Source organism: Trachurus trachurus (assembly GCF_905171665.1).
Source record: "Trachurus trachurus genome assembly, chromosome: 11".
In the NCBI taxonomy this organism is placed as follows: domain Eukaryota; kingdom Metazoa; phylum Chordata; class Actinopteri; order Carangiformes; family Carangidae; genus Trachurus; species Trachurus trachurus.
The window spans coordinates 29,072,336-29,090,469 of NC_139904.1; the positions used below are offsets into that span (position 1 = coordinate 29,072,336).

The following is an 18,134-nucleotide window of genomic DNA, read 5'->3' on the forward strand; positions in this document are numbered from 1 at the left end:
ATCTCGTCTTTCACAGTGCTCATTGATTACCCGAACGCAGCACTCGGTGATGATACGCACAGAGCCCAATGAGAACCAATAGAATTGTACTGCCCCGCCTTTCACTACCCATCATGCTCTTCGGCGGTGAAACCCACACATCCATCTGTTCTTAAAACCTAACTATTGATTACTAATACGTATTTCTTTTGCAATATCTCTGTGTGTTATATTTATATTACAAATCATTAAACACTTCTATACAAAAGTAGCTCGGTATGTTTTGCACCTCTGAGTAAAGGGCGTGCGCCCCGTGCCTATTCCATGAGATGTTCAGGTACATCGTTAAAAAGGGCTTCTGCTGTGACTTGCACAGGAGGAGTGGTGATTACCATTCCTTCTGCGGAATCGCCATCAAGAGATTTCGGAAGCACAATTTTTAACACAGGGGATGCTAGTGATCATTAGTCCTGGCGCCCCGCCTTTACGCTGTAAAATAATAATCACTAATCTACCACTTTGTTAGAAAGACTGCTATTTCGAAAGCAGCAGTGAAACCACACAGGTATCAGAGAGGACCTGTTTACCAGGGGGAGTGATACTATCATGTGCTGTTGAGACTAATGTTACTGAATTATCATAATCAATTAGACCGGTAACTTAAATGTTAGACTCGGTTTAACATTTGGGATTAAAAGCGTCACTCATTTTGATCGTACAATGGAACTGCTTGACTCCCCAGCATCTATTTACACCGCATGGCATCACTGAGCAGGACATAAAAACATGAACAACCCACAAGATGTGACTAAATAAAGTGCATAATAACAGAAGGTGTCACCGCTCTCTACTTTTATACACCACGGCTAATGAGGTTACAGCAGTCTGTGGTGTTAAAAGTGAGTTGCTGTTGAATTTTGTCCGGGTTTAGGAGAGCGTGAAAACAAGGCGAGCGCAGTTCAGCAGGAAGTCATGCTATATCGCCGAACTGCGCATGCGCCGCAGCTCTCCACAATCTAGGGATGTGTTTCTCTTCATAAAACGGTAAGGACAAGCCTATTTCCATCCGTAGGATTTTAAATAGATTTAGCGATAAAGTACCAGCCGTTCCCACGACACAAACGGTCGTATTAACCGGGGGTTTCGGGTATATTGCGGAGAGAGGGGGGGTTCAGCCGTCCAGGCTCGCACAGAATGGAGGGGCAACGCCGTCGCCGTGCCGTTGTTTGCTGTACGTGCCGCCGCACAGGGAGACGTCATTTTGAGGTGGGAGCGGAGAGTTAAAATGCAGAGTTACGAAGGGACGTACGGTTCATAGACAAGCGGCACGTAACCGTCACACTGTAAATGCAAAGCTTTACCCGTCTCGGACAGTATAGTACACATTAATGTCCAGTCCTCCCACACACCAAGTTACGCCCTTGCAGTTAGCCATAATGGCTACCGTCGAGCTGAGCTGTGAGGATCTCAGCGGCGAAAAAGCAGCCGGCTACCCCGCTCCAGCCGACACAACCCGGCCAACTTTAACACATACAAGTGTTTTCATCCTTATCAAAACTGATGAATTTAGCACCAGTGTCCCTGTGAGTGCTCTACGGACCTCATGCCGCACAGCATCCCCCTATATCAGCCTAAAAATGCTGCTTCAGTTCCCGGGTGCGCGGGGAACCCCATCACACTACTACCGTTACATCTTGATTCAAAACTGACAGTTTGACATTTCTAGTAATGCAGAGATAACCCGATGGAAAGCGTCGTTCATAGAGTTGGTTGATATAGTTGTGGTTAGTTCACGGACAAAAATACATTTTGGGTCGGTCGAGGCTCTTCTGAAATGTGACTTTTAATTTTATAATAAGTGGATATGATATGATATTACTTTTTTTTTTCTTAAAAAAAAAAAAACCTGTAAGTGATGGGCTAAGTGTAAAACGATTGTTAGCTGTGTGTGTTCTTAGCTGGCAGGAAAGTGTTTGGTTTAATTAGCCTATTTGTTAAATTACGGTATAGCTATTAATTCTTAAAGCAAATGCTAGTTAGTTTTGTTAACATGTAACGTACAATAACACTTAGGCTAGGTTTTAGAGTGTTTTAACTTAGCTAGTGCTGTAACATAGGCTAGCTAAACCTTTTATTTATTTTATTTTATTTGTCTGTGGTTATTTTCTCCAAGCTAAATTCCGCCTAATTGTTCTTATTTTTAATTCATTTGGAAAGTAATTTTGTCTGAAACAAGTGCCAATGTAAAAAAAAGTCACAACGCAGCATGTTTTTTCTTAACATTAAACCTGAACACCCAAGGATAATATGTCATTTTTCATTGTTTTATTTGTCTATCCTTCCCAAACTCAGGCTAGCTTTTATTTGTATGTTTTATTGCTTATCACTCTGTTTTATTGCCTTTTGATCCACCTTGATTAATATTGTTTTTAAATGTTCGATGTTGTTTTGTTTTAAAAATAAAGTTATTATTATCATTTATTATTTATTTCTCCTTCAGATGAGCAAACACCCGGCCAGCTGTGCTGTGAAAACAGGCCCTCTTTGAGTCTTACTGAGAGTGTGATGGCGACCACTGAGGAGGTCACCGTGTCCATGGGTGAGGTGGTAATGGTAAAGGCAGATGGAGATGGTGACCCCGATGACCCTAATAAGACTCAGGTCATCCTCCAGCTCCAGCCAATCACCACAGGGTATGTACACAGGCAAGGTGTGGCATATTAAAGACTGTTGTTAAAGCTAGTATGTGGACTGAAGTTACAATTCATTTCAGAAATATTGAATGTAACAAATGCATTAGCCACTATTTGGTTTTAATCAAAGCTAATCATCACCAAGAGCACTAGTACTCCCAAGTAGCTGGATGGAACATAGATCTGCAGTCTGTTACCTAGAGGAAATGTAAAAACACTAAATGTCTTTTCAGAGATGAATCTGCTGAAACAGACGCGGCCGTCATGGCTGTCGAAGCACAACCAGGTAAGATGATCAAAATGACGTCTGGACTTTTCAACAGATTTCAGTGATTTCTCTCTAATCTCTCCTACTTGAAATGTTGCGTCTCTTTCCTCCCGTCTTAGAACAAACCGATGGAGATGATGTCGAGATCGGCTGTCCCATAACATGCGGCGACTGCAAAGCTGTTTTGCTAGTGAAGAAGTTTGTGTGCCCGGGAATCAACGTGAAATGTGTGAAGGTTGGTATTCATTATGGTTTTGAAGTCTTTGCTGAAGCAAAATGGGAACTACAAAGAATTATCCTCATGTGAATGTTTTTTAAAATTTCAAATGTGTTCAGACATGAACTGTATTTTTTACAAACACTAAAACACAGCAGAAAATAGGTGACTTGTCATTACAAAACATCACTGGACATAAAAGGCCACTGTCTAATCAGTCATTCAGTTGACATGTGTCATGAATAATTATATAAGATGAATGTTCTTTTTTATGCCTGGAAGATTTCTTAGTTTTAGGTTTGGTTTCATTCAATTCTTTTTTCATATGTAGTGTTATGAATAATTTGCATTAAATTGACACTTATTATCTATCATAGCCGGTCTAGTAGAAGCTGTAATGAGCATCCAAGTACAACAGATGTTCTCACCAAAATAAAATGATGACTCAGAGCAACAAAGCTAAAAAAAAAAAACCACATCAGGAACAAGTGGTGCAGGAGAAGGGAGGCTTCTGTCAGCATCGTAAACACACAGTACATTAGGCCATAAAAACTGAAGTGTGAAGTAAATCAACCCATCAATTCACAGCAAAAAAGCTTGCACAGCTTTGTTAAGACAGAAGACAAAAGGTTTGACTGGACAATACAGAAACAAACACTTAAAGGACAATTGCAGGCAAATTCAACCTGGAGCTATAGTTTCCTAATATTTTAGGTCTTTTTAATGTATCCTGTTCTGCAGTAGTTCTGTCTGTCCCTGCATCGCCACGGCAGCGATGAATAGGAGCAGACCAATCTTATGCTGTTTAGGCTGTTAACGTCCCTCATAACCACTTTTTTCCCACAATGTCAGATGGCTATTCACACATACACAGACATTCTTGAAGTTTATTGTGGTCTGTCTGGCTGTCTGTGGAAAAACAATGCGATTTTGAGGGATGTAAACGGCCTAAACAGCGTAAGATCAGTATTCATATTCAGTACCCATTCATCGCTGCCGTAGCGATGCAGGGACAGACAGAACTACTGCAAAACAGGAGCAATTCAAAAGACAATCTTCATCATTTAGACCTAAAATATTAGGAAAATATAGCTCCAGGTTGAATTTTCCCGGAATTGTCCTTTAATATAGGACAGGGCAACAAGCTTAGCCAGAGAACAAGAAAGCAATGTGATGCTGACCTGCCTCTGTACAACATTTCTCCACCAGTATGAAGACCAGCTGATCAGCCCCAAACAGTTTGTGCACATCTCTGGGAAAGCCACACTGAAAGACTGGAAGAGAGCCATCAGGATGGGCGGAGTCATGCTGAGGTGAGGGGACTTTAAATTTAGGTTTATAATTACTGTTGTTGTCTGTCTTGTGATGTACAATGTTGTCCTTCATTGTAACGCACAGTCAGTGAAGACGAATTTCCCCATGGGGACCAATAAATCAAATGATTCAGTATTTTTATGTTCTGAGCGCTGGTTGTTTGCAGTGCAGTGACACTGATAATGACTTATTATAAAGTCAAGTGCAGGCCCTTCCAAATGCTGCTTAACAAGTGCAATCATTATCATGTTCTTGTATTATAAAAGATAGTGTGGAGTGTTGATGCTGGGTTGTGTAGTAGGAAGTCATGGACAGTCGGTGTGTTAACAGCAGTAGATTTGAATCAGTGCGCCGACTACCTACACGGCTGTATGGCAAATAACCCCAATCATCACGCCTTCTTGTGAATTTAGCATGTAAACATTCTACATAGGGATGTTGTCGGCTCTGGAGCCGAGAGGCAGGATGAAATGAGAGATTGCTTATGTGTGTCTGTGTCAAATACATCCAAGATGTATCTCAGACAGGTTTTTTCTGCAGGGAGTCAGTTAACTAAGCATTTGCATTTCCCAGTCTCTTTTAACTCTTGCTTTTGCTATAGAGTCGGTCTAGATCCAAACAGCTGGTCTGGTCTGTGCAGCGCTGGCAGCACGACACTTTGTCACTTCCTGGCAAAACTGCCTCTTTCACACCATTAAAGGGATAGTTAAACATTTTGGCAAATTAGCCTATTGCCATAATCCCTATAGTCTTAGCAGTAGGTTTGTTACCTTTAATTGTCAGTGCAAGGCGAGGGAGAGACGTGAGCTCTGCACGGCGTGCAGTATTTTCGCCTTTCCCTCATCAAACTCATCAAATACACAATCCAACAACTCCAAAACACGCCAGTGGACAAGTTGTGACCTGCACATTCACCACGCTACGAAATAATAGAGTTGTTTTCGAGGCAAATGTGCAGGTCACAACTTTGGAGTTGTTGGAATGTGTATTTAGTTTCATGAGGGAAACGCGAAAGTGCCGTGTGCCTCCATTGCTCACGTCTCTGCCCCGCTGATCTAAAAATAGCTTGCACCAACAATCAAAGGTAATGAACCTAGGGATTACGGAAATAGGCGAATTTGCCAGAATGTTGAACTATCCCTTTAAGTTTCAAATAGGGGTGAGAGAAAATATTAACTGAAATATTGCGATATTATGTTTTGCAATTCTTAATCAGCAATTTGCATGCAAACATTACATTAACATTACATCACATTAAGCATCAGAGCTCAGGTCTGTGGCTCATCACATGCTCAAGCGTTACCTCACTTAGTGCAGTCAAAAATATATTGTCTCACTTGTTATAATATCACAATATTTCATATTGTTGCCCCTGTATTGTGATATGTATCGTATTGCCAGATTATACACACCCATAGTTTTAAACATGATGGTATCTTGGCATTTTATCTGGAGCGACATCCTACAGTGATTTCTATATCTTTCAAACTAAACTAAGGGTTGAATTGTCCCTTTCATAATGATTCTCATCTGTGGTCCGTGTGTCACTGTGGTGTATTTCTATGTCTGACCACTTACAAAAACTGTTATCCCCTCCTTTTTTCTTCTGTGAAATGTTGTGTTTTCTGTGCTGCTGCTGTTGTGTGCTGTGTTACTGTATTCACTCCCCACAGCCACTGTTGATACCAGACGCTCCCTGATTTAGAGAAGCTATAAACACATATTGCATTCTGCTGAAGCTCTCCCTGCATTGTGGGATACTTGTGCTGTATAGCTTTTTTTTCTTTCTTTTTTTTAACCAGCTCAGATTTTATTCTTACCACCCAGGCTGTTTGTGTGGGCAAGTTCTGCCTGCTTCAGCTGTTCCACTTCACACAGTGCACAGGCAGCACATGTTGAATGCATATATATTAAAATCTGAAGAGACAGTGCCTGAAATAAATAACCTAAATATCTGTCTCCATTTTTGGTGAAGATAAAGGGAATAATATTTTTAAAGATCTAAACTGATAACATACTGTGAGGATCAGTCCTTTATTCTGTCACCAGTTGATTCCATTCTTTCTATCTGCTCTCCAGAAAAATGATGGATTCAGGTCAGCTCGACTTCTACCAGCACAGCACGCTGTGTACCAACACGTGTCGCAGCACCAAGTTTGACCTTCTCATCAACAACACACGCTTCCCTCCAGATGGCACCAGACTTAACACGCCCACGTCCTCTCAAGGTGAGAGCATGTCATGGTCATGACTGGTCAGTCTGTCGGTTACGATTGTGTATTGTTTTTTTATACTCCTCATTCAGAATCTGGCTCCATCAGTCTCGTTTCAGATTTTATGGATCGTATAAAGAAACATTGATCTCTCAAGGCAGAGTTATGCTGCAACAAACCATGTTTTGTCTGAGCTGCGGAGTTGACCCCTCCTCTCTTGACCAAGAGATCCTAGAGGAGAGTGCACGGGAGCAAAACCTCTGGACTTGAATAGAAAACCAAAGAATACCACACAGTCTGTGACTTGAACTCTAATCACATAGTTTTTAAGTCCTGAAATCATCAACAGGCAAAACACACAGCCTTAAGATCTCAGGCTATATCTACGTACAATAGTAACATTTCAATCTCCAAACAGAATTTTAAAACAAAAAACAATTTGCATCCAGACAACCATTTTAGGCTTACATTGGAAATCATTTCCTTCCATAGAAACAATGCAGATGTCGACTACACAGCAGCACTGAGAAAAGACAACACATTTTCTTTAACCTTCGTCTTGTGTCGGCTGTCTGCTACCATCTCTAGTGTTAGGGTCAGTTTTGACCCGTGTCAAAAACACACTAAAAACATTTTTTCCATCCAACTTGTTTTTCTTATCTTGGTTACATTGTTAGGCTTCCTTATCCATGAAAATATTGGTATTAATATATTTTGGTGTGTTTACCCCTTGGCTTCAATGTAACCTTCCTCTTGTCAGCTTTCTGCTACCATCTATGGTGTTAGGGTCGGTTCTGACCCGAATCTTAAATCAGCTGTAAAACACACTAAAACAATTATTTATCATCCCATTAGTTTCTCATCTCTTGGTTACATTGTTAGGCTTCCTTATCCATGAAAAGGTTGGTTTTGCCCTTATGATTTCAGTTTTAAAGGTACAATATGTAAGAATGTGGCCAAAATTGTTGCTGCAGTCAAATTCAAAACACAGCAGCGCGTTGCCCCCCCCCCCCTACCCTCCAGACTTGAGGTTGCCAGACAGTGACGTGCTAACCTCCGCTCTGCTCACTCAGTCAGTCTCAAAGTCTCAAAGCAGAGTAAAAAGCTAAATATTCATCAACAACCTCACTGTTTTATTGCTCTGACTCACAGTAACTACGAGCGGAGTTCACGTCACCCAGGTGATCTGCAAGTTATTGTTAACAGTTACATTACCGCTCCGACGCTGTGTCTGTGTGTGCAGCGCTGACACACACACACACACAGACACACAGACACAGACACAGACACACACACTGTAACCCCGCATCTACCGGATCCTTAGTGTGTTAATCACGCCGTAGATGAGCCATATGAGACGTCTTACCGCAGAATAAACGACACGAGCCGCTCTGTTTCTCCCTTTACAGTCTATGGTTTCTCCTCCACTTTCTGACATCGGATCATAAAACATGACGACTGGAGACAGGCGACACGTTCACAATCACTTCATTTACCATCGGCTCCATTTCGCCACATTTCCTCCCTCTTTTCTAACTTTCACTTTGTTCTTCTTCCCTTTAGCTTTAGCTTTAGCAGCAGCTCAAACTAACTAGGCTACATGCTCACAACAGCAAGCTGTGTATTAAACGGCAGAGCGACAAGCCGCTTATTTCTACCGTGTGATATCAAGGAAATATGACCATAATAACCGATAATAGAACACAATCTTTTTTGTTCACGATCTCGTTTCATCTCCCAGCCGCAGTGGAAGCTAACTGGCAACCCGGAGGCTGAAATGCCACAGACGCTGTGACAGGGAGAGAGTGCTGGGTGGCGACACATGCCAACCATAGAAATCCAAAACATAAACATGATTTGCGGTCTGCAAAAAAAATGTTTTAATGCAAATATTTTGGCTGTAGGACTGTTGTTGGTGAGTTCAGTATGTTATGAACATTATTCCTGAGTCTCTGTGACATATTAGGAACAATTTTACAGCCAGTTGCTTTAGATTTATTATATATTGTACCTTTAACTCTCATTATTGTTCTTATCGTTATAACCGGGTCAAAATTGACCCTAAAAACACAAGTCATAATTTTAACCAGAGCATTTTAGAATTTTATTTGTTTGTTTTATTTTGTTTAAATATAGGTTCCTGACAAAGTCAAAAAGACTTGATGCAATAAACAAATGTATGTGTTACTCTTATGCATTAATTAACCTAAAAACTGGTCACTGGTGACCTGAACACAAGAGGAAGGTTAATTCATCATCGTCATTTTCAAAGATCTCATCCAGACTACAAAGCATCCTTGGAGTTTTCAAACTAAAACTTTAAGAAGCAATTCTGCACTGGACATTTCTGATACTTGTGGTTGATGAACATTAGCTAGCTTCAGACTCGGTATGCAGACGGGCTTAGTGTTGCTTGTTGCATCAACAAACTGTCTGAATGAAGTCTAATTCCCATCCTGAACCGTAGTTTCAGTCTGTCTCTGGTGCTCTCCTGTATCATTGCAGCTCAGGTGGTTTTGGGGAACGGTGGAGTAGTGGGCGAGGACAGATCGGACGTTCTGAGCGGGAAGGTGGACTGGAGCTCCGCTTCGCTGGAATCTGCAGACAAGAAGGAATCCAATGAGATCTCAGGTCACAGAGAGCACAAATCCCAACACCGATCATCATTCGCTCATTTCACCACAGTGGTAATTGTCTGCGAATAAACACCGAGCTCACCGGTGACTGACGTCTTCCCCTCGCTTTTGTCTCGTTCCACAGAGGACACGCTGAACTTCTGGAAGGGTATTGCCGATGTGGGTTTGCTTGGCGAGGTGGTGACGAACATCAACACCGAGCTGCTGGAGCTGCTGAACAGCGTGCAGCAGCTCAGGGATCTGGCTGCCATTCAGGACACAGGTACAGACTAACGCTCGTGTGAAACATTTGCTGAGAACTGCATCATCATAACAGTACGATTCAGAAAAGAAAGAACAAATTCAGCTGTTGATAGAAGCTATGGACCACATGCACAATGTAAGAAGTTACGGTCCGCTCACTTCCAGTTGTCATCTTTATCATAGCGCTTGCTAAATTTAGATTAGCCTATAACACTTTACACCTAACTCTCTCATTCTACATTCATAGTTATGTTTGTACATGTTGTTAATAGTATAGTCAGTTCAGTTTGTATTTTTATATATAGTAGTCGAAGCATTTTTATCATTGATTGCATTTTGCCTGGCTATATGAAAATTAGCGGCTAAATAAAATTACATACAACACTTCAATTCTTCATTCATGTTTGTACATATATTGTTACTAGTATAGTCGGTTCCGTTTGCATTTTTGTTTATATTGGTCGAAGCATTTCTGATCATTTAATCATTGATCGCATTTCGCCATTAGCCGCCCGGCTAAGTTAGCATACTGGCTAAATGAAAATTAGATATAAAATAACAAACGAATGTAGAATGAGAGAGTTAGGTGTAAAGTGTTATGTAGGCTAATCTAAATACAGAAAGCGCTATGGTAAAGATGACCGCCGGAAGTGAAGCTTCTTAAAGCAGAAGTACACTACATTGTGCATTGCAAGTGGTCCATAGGATGGAAAACCGACACCGGGGGGCTCGTAGAAAGGCCATCGTCGGTTTCTGTAATACTGATTGAATACCTAACCATTCTTTGTGAAACAGCTGAATTAGTTCCTTCTTTCTGACTGACAAAGTGACGCTTTGATTGATTGCCGCACTGATCCCAGATTCCTGTCTGGTAGAGGTGGCGGTGCTCAGTAACCTGGCCCAGGTGTTCGGCCTCCTGGACTCGGTCAAGAAGATCCTGGAGACGAGGCGGCAGCAGACGGACCCCAGCCAGGAGCACGTCCTCAACACACTCTCCAGTGAGTATATCATCATCATCATCATCATCATCATCATGTAGCTCACTGCACTTGATGCTAGGTTTGGTTTCATTATAAAAACTTCCCCCTCTGATCCACTGTGTTGAAGTCTTTCAGTTTATTATTCAATTATAGAAATATGTGAAAAGGTTAAAGAAACGGAAACCTTTATTATATACGTAATATCAGGGTTGGAAGGGTTATACTTTAAAAATGTAATCCAGTCCAATTACAAGTTACCTGTTAAATAAATGTAATCAGTAACCAAAATGAAGAATATCATGCAGCCAGCACGCATCAATCCATGTACGGTAGATTAGATCACTCCAACAGGAAGTCAAACGCATCGAGCAGCCGGTAAATTTCAAAATATAAGACAACATAAGATCCTGATTGTAAAATCAACACTTGGTCAACATCAGTCAGCGGTCAGTCAGAGGGTCCTGTAGCTAACAGGACCTCATGGAGGTAGAAAACATAATGATGGAGACTGTGGAAAACCACAACAAGTAATGATACAAAACATCTGTTCTACAAACAGAAAGTGAATTGACCTCAGAGAGGCAAAGTGATCTGCTGTTGACCTTTATGTCTCACTTTATACATGGCTGTTGTTATCACGTTAGTTGCTAGTGCTCCTGTGATCTTGTGATCTGGAGTCTCCAGCTGCTCTGGGCTCCAGAGACGGAGCAGTGGGCGAAGGTTTGATCCGACAGTCGGAGATAAACCACAATAGAGACGGAACAGTGTGAGGAAATTGGGGCACACACAGATCGAGGCTACACGGGTGTCGTTTCACGTGCTGGTTTAATTGTGGTATTGTGTCGTAAAGTGTTGCTATGCGTGCGCACTGTGCACATGTCTGCTGCATTGTAGCTGCTATATGTTTGGTAAGTAATCCCCGTTTTTATTAAATATATATATAATTCATATATATATATATTTTTTTTTTTTCCCTGCACTGTAACGGATTATAGTTACCTTTTTTTTGTATCCCAATAATGTAATGCCATACATGTAATCTGTTGCTCCCCAATCCTATATATTATAGCATTATTAACAGATAGATCCTCATCAGTATCTACTGGTATATAAACTTTATATTGGTCATGTATTGTGCAGAAAAACTGAAAGTCACACCTGACTGACACTAAACAAAACTGTTTCAGTGTAACTGCATGAATCACTTCAAGCTGTAACTAGTCCACTGCTCAACTGTAGCCTACCTACCTGTTAATAAAGCTAGCAAAGCATTGTCCTACCTCCATGGTGAACAGGTGAGAACCTGCTGTGGTCCTGTGTCGACCGTAAAGGAGCTTTTCCACCCAAACTTTCTTTTCAGGAACTAAAAGGTTCCAGTGATCTCTTGTCATCTGGATTTCCACCAAGGCCTAACGTCCCGGGGAGATTATGCAAATCATTACTGAAGTAAATGCACCAGTCTTAAAATTACAGATCGTACAAGGACAAAGATTTCTTCTCAAACACATTATTTTGATTATGCACAGTGAAAAACAAGGATCAAAAAGTCTTAACAGTGGCAAAATGATAAGGCTTGGCAGCTAACAACTGCAACGTATTAATCCTTCTTTTCACCACAGTAATATAAGGATTTATTTAGAGATGCACTGAAATAAAAATAATTCCAAACTAACAAGACTGTTGGCCCAGACGTGTGTGTGACACCACATGTGGAGAACAGCTCCAAGAAGGCGCTGAGATGAAGTAGCAGGAGCCAATCTGTGGGTTTGCAGTAATGACCATGGCCTGTTTTCATCAAACACCTGAAAATTAAACATTAAAACACTCTAAAGGGTAATGCTGGGATTCTTCAACCTTATTTTTCAACCTTTTGAGGCGTAAACAGTATTATGGTGCCTGGCAATGAATAGCAATATAGGAAAATACATGATAAATCAATACAATAATTGACAAAAACCATTCATAAAGACATTTTAATGTCACAGGACGGTGTGCGCTTACGGCTATAAATTGGGTTAAATTTGAGTTGGCTACTTTTAAGGCTGCCCTTCTCTGACTTGTGTGTACACAATGCAGTAAAACACCAATCAAATGAAGGTAACTATCCTGTGGTTGTGCCACCTGTCTGTGGATGAGGAGCCGCTGGGAGAGAAAATCTACTTCCTGTACCTAAAGTCTAGCTATTCAGCAGAGGTGGGTAGAGTAGCCAAAACATTTACTCAAGTAGCAGTATTGTTACTTTAGAATAATATTATTCAAGTAAAAGTAAAAAATAGCAATTCAAATATTTACTTGAGTAAGAGTAATAAAGTACTCAGTGAAAAAGCTACTCAAGTACTGAGTAACCTCTGATTTATTCGTTTAATAATCAGCACATGAATGTAATCAAATACACAAAAATATAAAATAGCAATGAGCTTATTCAGATATTGCCAAAGAACACGTAACAACTGAGACGCCATAGCGGTGCACGGCTCCACAGACCTGCTCCCTCAGGTTGTGTCTCTCCTACTGTTTCCCACGGAGCTCTGCCCGTATGTGGAAAGACGTTGCCTCCGAGATGTAGAATGTAAACACACATTTCAGGATAGAACAGACATTGTCCTGTGATTTTCAGCCTCCTTTTATTTTTAACAGAGGAGGGACAATACCTGACAGTAATATGCCAGGATGTGCAGCTTTTTAAATGTTGCTTAAGTTGGATTTTTATACTAAAAACGTAAGGCAATTACTTTTAGTCAAACAAGGCATGATTTTTTAATTTGGCCAGTGAAAACTATGTTTAGCCGGTAAATTTGTGGAGGTCACTAGCCAATGGCTGTTAGATAAAAAGTTATTTTACACCCTGGTACTTCTTCACAAATATACTCAAGTAAAAGTAACAAGTATGCTGCATTGAAACTACTCATACAAGTACAGTTTATCCAAAAATGTACCCAAGTAAATAGTAAATGTAGCGCATTACTACCCACCTCTGTTATTCAGTCATATTAAATGTGATGAAATGCATCATTGTGACCTGAAACTACTTGGAAAAAGTCTGAAATTTTAAAAAGCGGTGATGCTCCAACTCTTGGAGAGTTAATGAGTCAGTGTTGTCGTCTGGAGATTGGACTTGACATTTGGTGGTTTAAGCAGCATTTGCTATAACTCTCTGAATGTTGATGTCACATAGTGGCAGTGTAAAATGTAATCTCAGGGAAAATGAGTCAGAGGCACATTAATGTGAAGCTGCTGTTTGTTTTTTATTTATTTATTTCATATATACTGTAAAATCATACAAATCCATAGTAATCCATGGTATACATGCAAAATTAAAGCCCCAGTATGTAACTTATTTGTCTTTTTATTAGCAAAAATTAAATATTGCTTTCATAAATACGTATTTCACTGAAGTGGAATCACACCCGCATACAAATGAAAGCTTTCTCGCTTCTCACCTTAGAATTAGTTGTTACAAGTCGTTACAAATACATAAGTGGGCGACGCACCGAACCGAGGCGGAGGCGGCCATGTTGCATCGCCATTTTTTACGTTGAGTGGCAGCGTGACCGTAGGTAACCATAGAAACTCAGCGGAGCTGTCGGCTCGGGGAGAAAGTTTTCCAGACAGCGCCTGTTAAAACTGTCACCACTGTGTAGTGTGAGGAAGGACGGAGGCACTGGTGTTGCATTCAGGTGCAGTCAGGCAGACGGCCGTCGGCAAATCAACCGGATGTCATTTTAGAGACGGTAAAACGTGGGTCAGGTAAACAATACAACATCACCATGACAACATATTGTCAGGCCTGTATTTCTTTGCCTCGTGCTGGTGGACCACTTGTTTATCCTGTTACATGCAGCGTCTGTTGTCTGTCTGACGTCTGCCCAATTTCACGTGAATGCAACATCAAGAATACGTTCCGATATGCAACCGCACCGCTAGATGGGGGGAATTCCTTTATACTATACCTTTCAACCAAAAAGGACAAAAAGAACAACAGCAACAAACAAGAACAGTAGTAGCAACAACAACAAAAACAAAACAAAGGTGAAAATAATGTATAGAATAAAAAATAATAAAAAAGCTGCTTTGTTTGCTCATGGTCTTGTGGTTTCCCCCCGTTCAGACCTGGAGGTGCAGCTGGAGGAGCAGAGGAAGCAGCAGCAGGTGCGAGCTCTCCTCTCCTGCCCGCAGCCGCCCAAAAACAAGACGCCCACCAAGCGGCCGACCAAGCGGCCTCGCCTGCAGCGGCCCGCCTCCACCACTACCCTCCTCACCTCCCCCGTGGTCAACCAGCAGGCCACCCTCCAGCCGCAGCAGTTCACCGTTCTCTCGCCCATCTCCCTGTCCTCGGTGGGCCAGCCCTTCACCGTGACGGGCCTGCCCATCGCCTCGCTCGCCCAGTCCTCCAACACCGTCACCCTGCTCCCCGCCGGCTCGCAGCTCTTCACCCGCTACATGGTGGCCGGCGGCGACGGCAAGTCTGACACCATCACCCTGCACCCGTCCTCCGGCCTCACGCTGGTGGGCGCCACCGCGGCCATGCAGGACCCCTCGGGCCAGCTGGGCGCCACCATGGTGAGCCCCATGGAGCTGCTGCACCTCACCCAGCAGGGCGGCGGCGGCGGCGAGATGGTGCCCATCGAGGGCCAGGTGGTGGAGATGATGCAGGCCGAGGCGGACGGCGGGCACGCGGAGCACACGGTCATCGAGATCAACCCGGCCCCCGTGGAGCAGGGGGGGGTCGGCGTCGGCGTGATGGAGCTGCAGCTGACGGGCGAGCCGGGCGCCGACGGGACGGCCATGGTCATCCAGAGCGGGATGGAGGTGACCATGGCGGCCGACGGCGAGGAGACGCAGTGCCAAATCCAGGAGGCGCAGACTGAGGGGGTTCAGGGGCTGCAGCTGGACGCCAGCGGACAGTTGTCAAATGTACAGATAGTGGTGATAGGGGAAAACACTCAGGAAGAAAACACGGTGAAATGAGAGACACTCCTATTTTATCCAGCACAGCAGGTATGAACTTGTACTGAGCTATTACAGACTTGTGAAACTGTAAATACACCAAATTTTCAAATCCACAGTTTGACTTGGCCTAAGACCAAGCATTAGGGTAGCCATCTTCTTTCTTTTTTTGGTGCATGTATGTGTGTGTGTGTGTGTGCGTGCGTGCGCGTGTGTTTGTGTGTGTGTATATGCTCCTCAACTTCTTGTTTAAAAAAAAAAAATTGAAACAAAGAGGCATGCAGCGCCACATTATGTAATATTGTAATACATTTTCATCTTGTGATGTAATAATGCCACATTTTGTCATAATCTGACACACATTGTAATAAAATTATTGAACGTAATGTGTAAAAAACGTTATAAAATGCGCCAAATTATTACAAAATGAGCATGGTGCATTATTACGTAACAACTTAAAAAATGCAGCAAAGTTAAAACACATTGCATTCAAGAGTTTTATTACAAAATGTGGCAGATTGTTACAAAATACCACGTTATTACATCACAAGGTGAACCTTTATTACATTATTACATAATGTGGCATCAACAACAACAAAGAATCAAACCTTCACTCCTGTTTTGTATTTAAAGGATAGTTCCATGTTTTTCCAGCTGGGCTCTTATTTTTCTAGTTTCAGCTCCAGCGTCCGCATCCGCAGTATTAACCCCCCCACCAGGTGAACAAAAATGATCTGAAAGAGTAAAAGACAGACGGACAGAAAAAAAAAGACTCTGCAGCCTATTATACTTACTGTGGTTGAAGTCGCATCTTGAAAGTACACTTGTCACCTAAGATCAAATGTATCAGAACCCCGGACTGCGGATCAGCACCAGGTTTGTCAACAGTACAGTCCGTCATCAGTCTTCAGTCCACTGTGTGTGTGTTGCTGTGTTACTTTTGTCTGTTTTCAGTGGGGGTATTCAACATAATGTATTTATTGCAGCTCCAGCCGTGTGTTGAGCAGCACAGAGGGCTGAGCTGATGGAGGAGGGTAGTTTACGGCGCAGACAGTAACACATTATATTTAAACACATACAGTATCAGATGGTAAAAAAACACTGCACAGCATTTTAGAATACTCACACACAGGACTCCACAAAGGTTTTTCTCAACAAATCACGTTGCGAAGCAGCCCACCAACGTAATCTGTGACAGACAGGCTCAATCTAATTAAAAATTAAAATTCAGGGCTAAACTAAAAGCAAACGCTGCCTTAGAGTCAGATTTTCAATTTGATATTTCTTAAATCCGTCAATACCAGGTTTTGCTGTGTTCAGGACTCCTGCTTTAGATAATAGGCCAAACATTTTTGCTTGTTTACAACCCGGTGTTATCAACTTACCTCTCATAGCTTTGTCCTTATCAGACTCAGTTGTAAACATGTTGTGTTCCCAGATCTCAGTAATTAACAGTGGTTTGGTGCATTACTGATAAAAAAAAAAAGAAAGAAAAAGGATGACTGGAGCTTAGAAAATGAGACCAAAAAAAAACAAACCCAGAATTATCCTTTAAGCCTCCGTGAACAACCTGAAATAGAATGAAGTGTAACTGTACAGTCGACATGCAGGGCTCTAACGGTGCTGGTGATTCATCAGTTCACATCCTCTCTAACTTCTAGCCCCGTGCTGACAGCCACAGTCATTACCAGTTACAGTGTTTTGGGGGGGAGAGGGAGGGGGGGCCGTTTAAGGCTGGGATTAATTGCACTGTCTGTTAGGTTGTAGTGTTGCATACAAGCTGTATTTTTTATTTTTTTTTATTTTTTTTTGCACTGTGTGATTGTGTCCTGTAAGGATGACGCCTGCTCTCTGATTCTTTATGATATCCATACTGTTGGATATTGTCACGTTCTGCTCTATTTATAGTTACATGGCAACAAGACTGAACTCTTCTCATTGGACTTGGTTTCTAGTTTCATTTATAAAACTCATCCTCGTTCATTCTTTGTGAGCATCTATTGCTTTTTTATTCCTCCCCTCAGTATCATAGTTAGTGTGAGCTACTGGACTGATTGTTTAAGTCGATATATAAAAGAACATATATGAACTTAATGTCAAATGTGGTATGCCTGTATTTAACACTTGTTTGAAAAAAAAAATTTAGTAGTGTCATATTTATTAGTTTTCCATCTGGCCTCTTCAAGGTTCGAACCTGAAACGAATTTATGCTCTTGGCTTTAGCTCACACCGACAGAGAATCCATTCAAGACTTGTGCATTTCCGATAATTTAATTTAACAAATGAGGGTATTTGCATACTGACTTTGTAATGTGTTTTAATATCAGATTAAAATTGAAAAAAAAAAAAAAAGAAAGAAGAAAGAGTGCATGCGGTTGTGTCTGCGTTTGACCACCAGAGTGCGCTGTGTGCCCACAGCACAACGGCAACCCCCCGACAACCGGAGACAAGGGTTCACACAGCAGCCGCGTTTAATAGACGGAGGAAATAGTTGTGCTGCTGTAATCTCTCGACTTCTCCGTGTGTCAGGTTTACTGCAGTGTGTGGTGTAATCTGCACAGTCATGGCTACTGTCCATGATGGGCAGGCCTCTCCGGAGGCTGAGCCGTGCTGACAGGGCACCGGGGGGGCTCTCTGGTTATTA

General features: G+C 42.0%; 1 protein-coding gene across 3 annotated transcripts; it reads left to right on the forward strand.

The window, feature by feature from the left end:
* Positions 1 to 938: 938 nt before the first annotated feature.
* gmeb1 (glucocorticoid modulatory element binding protein 1) lies at positions 939 to 17,027 on the forward strand. 3 transcript variants are annotated; one of them, XM_083981847.1, is made up of 10 exons: positions 939 to 1,023; positions 2,480 to 2,672; positions 2,906 to 2,958; positions 3,060 to 3,175; positions 4,367 to 4,470; positions 6,551 to 6,699; positions 9,190 to 9,315; positions 9,445 to 9,582; positions 10,424 to 10,561; positions 14,610 to 17,027. In XM_083981847.1, the coding sequence occupies exons 2-10, from the start codon at positions 2,545 to 2,547 to the stop codon at positions 15,509 to 15,511; spliced, it is 1,854 nt and encodes a 617-aa protein (XP_083837973.1). In that variant the 5' UTR covers positions 939 to 1,023; positions 2,480 to 2,544; the 3' UTR covers positions 15,512 to 17,027. The 3 variants fall into 3 exon arrangements, with proteins under 3 accessions (XP_083837973.1, XP_083837975.1, XP_083837974.1); XM_083981849.1 differs by having other exon boundaries at positions 14,652 to 17,027; XM_083981848.1 differs by having other exon boundaries at positions 10,439 to 10,561.
* The last annotated feature ends 1,107 nt before the right edge of the window (positions 17,028 to 18,134 follow it).

What these genes read in the sequence shown, in the direction of transcription:
- gmeb1 (XM_083981847.1), top strand. Translation starts at nt 2,545, where the DNA reads ATGGCGACCACTGAGGAGGTCACCGTGTCCATGGGTGAGGTGGTAATG. An exon ending in GGCTGTCGAAGCACAACCAG is followed by an intron (nt 2,959 to 3,059) that starts GTAAGATGATCA and finishes CTCCCGTCTTAG; the next exon opens with AACAAACCGATGGAGATGAT. An exon ending in GGCTGCCATTCAGGACACAG is followed by an intron (nt 9,583 to 10,423) that starts GTACAGACTAAC and finishes CACTGATCCCAG; the next exon opens with ATTCCTGTCTGGTAGAGGTG.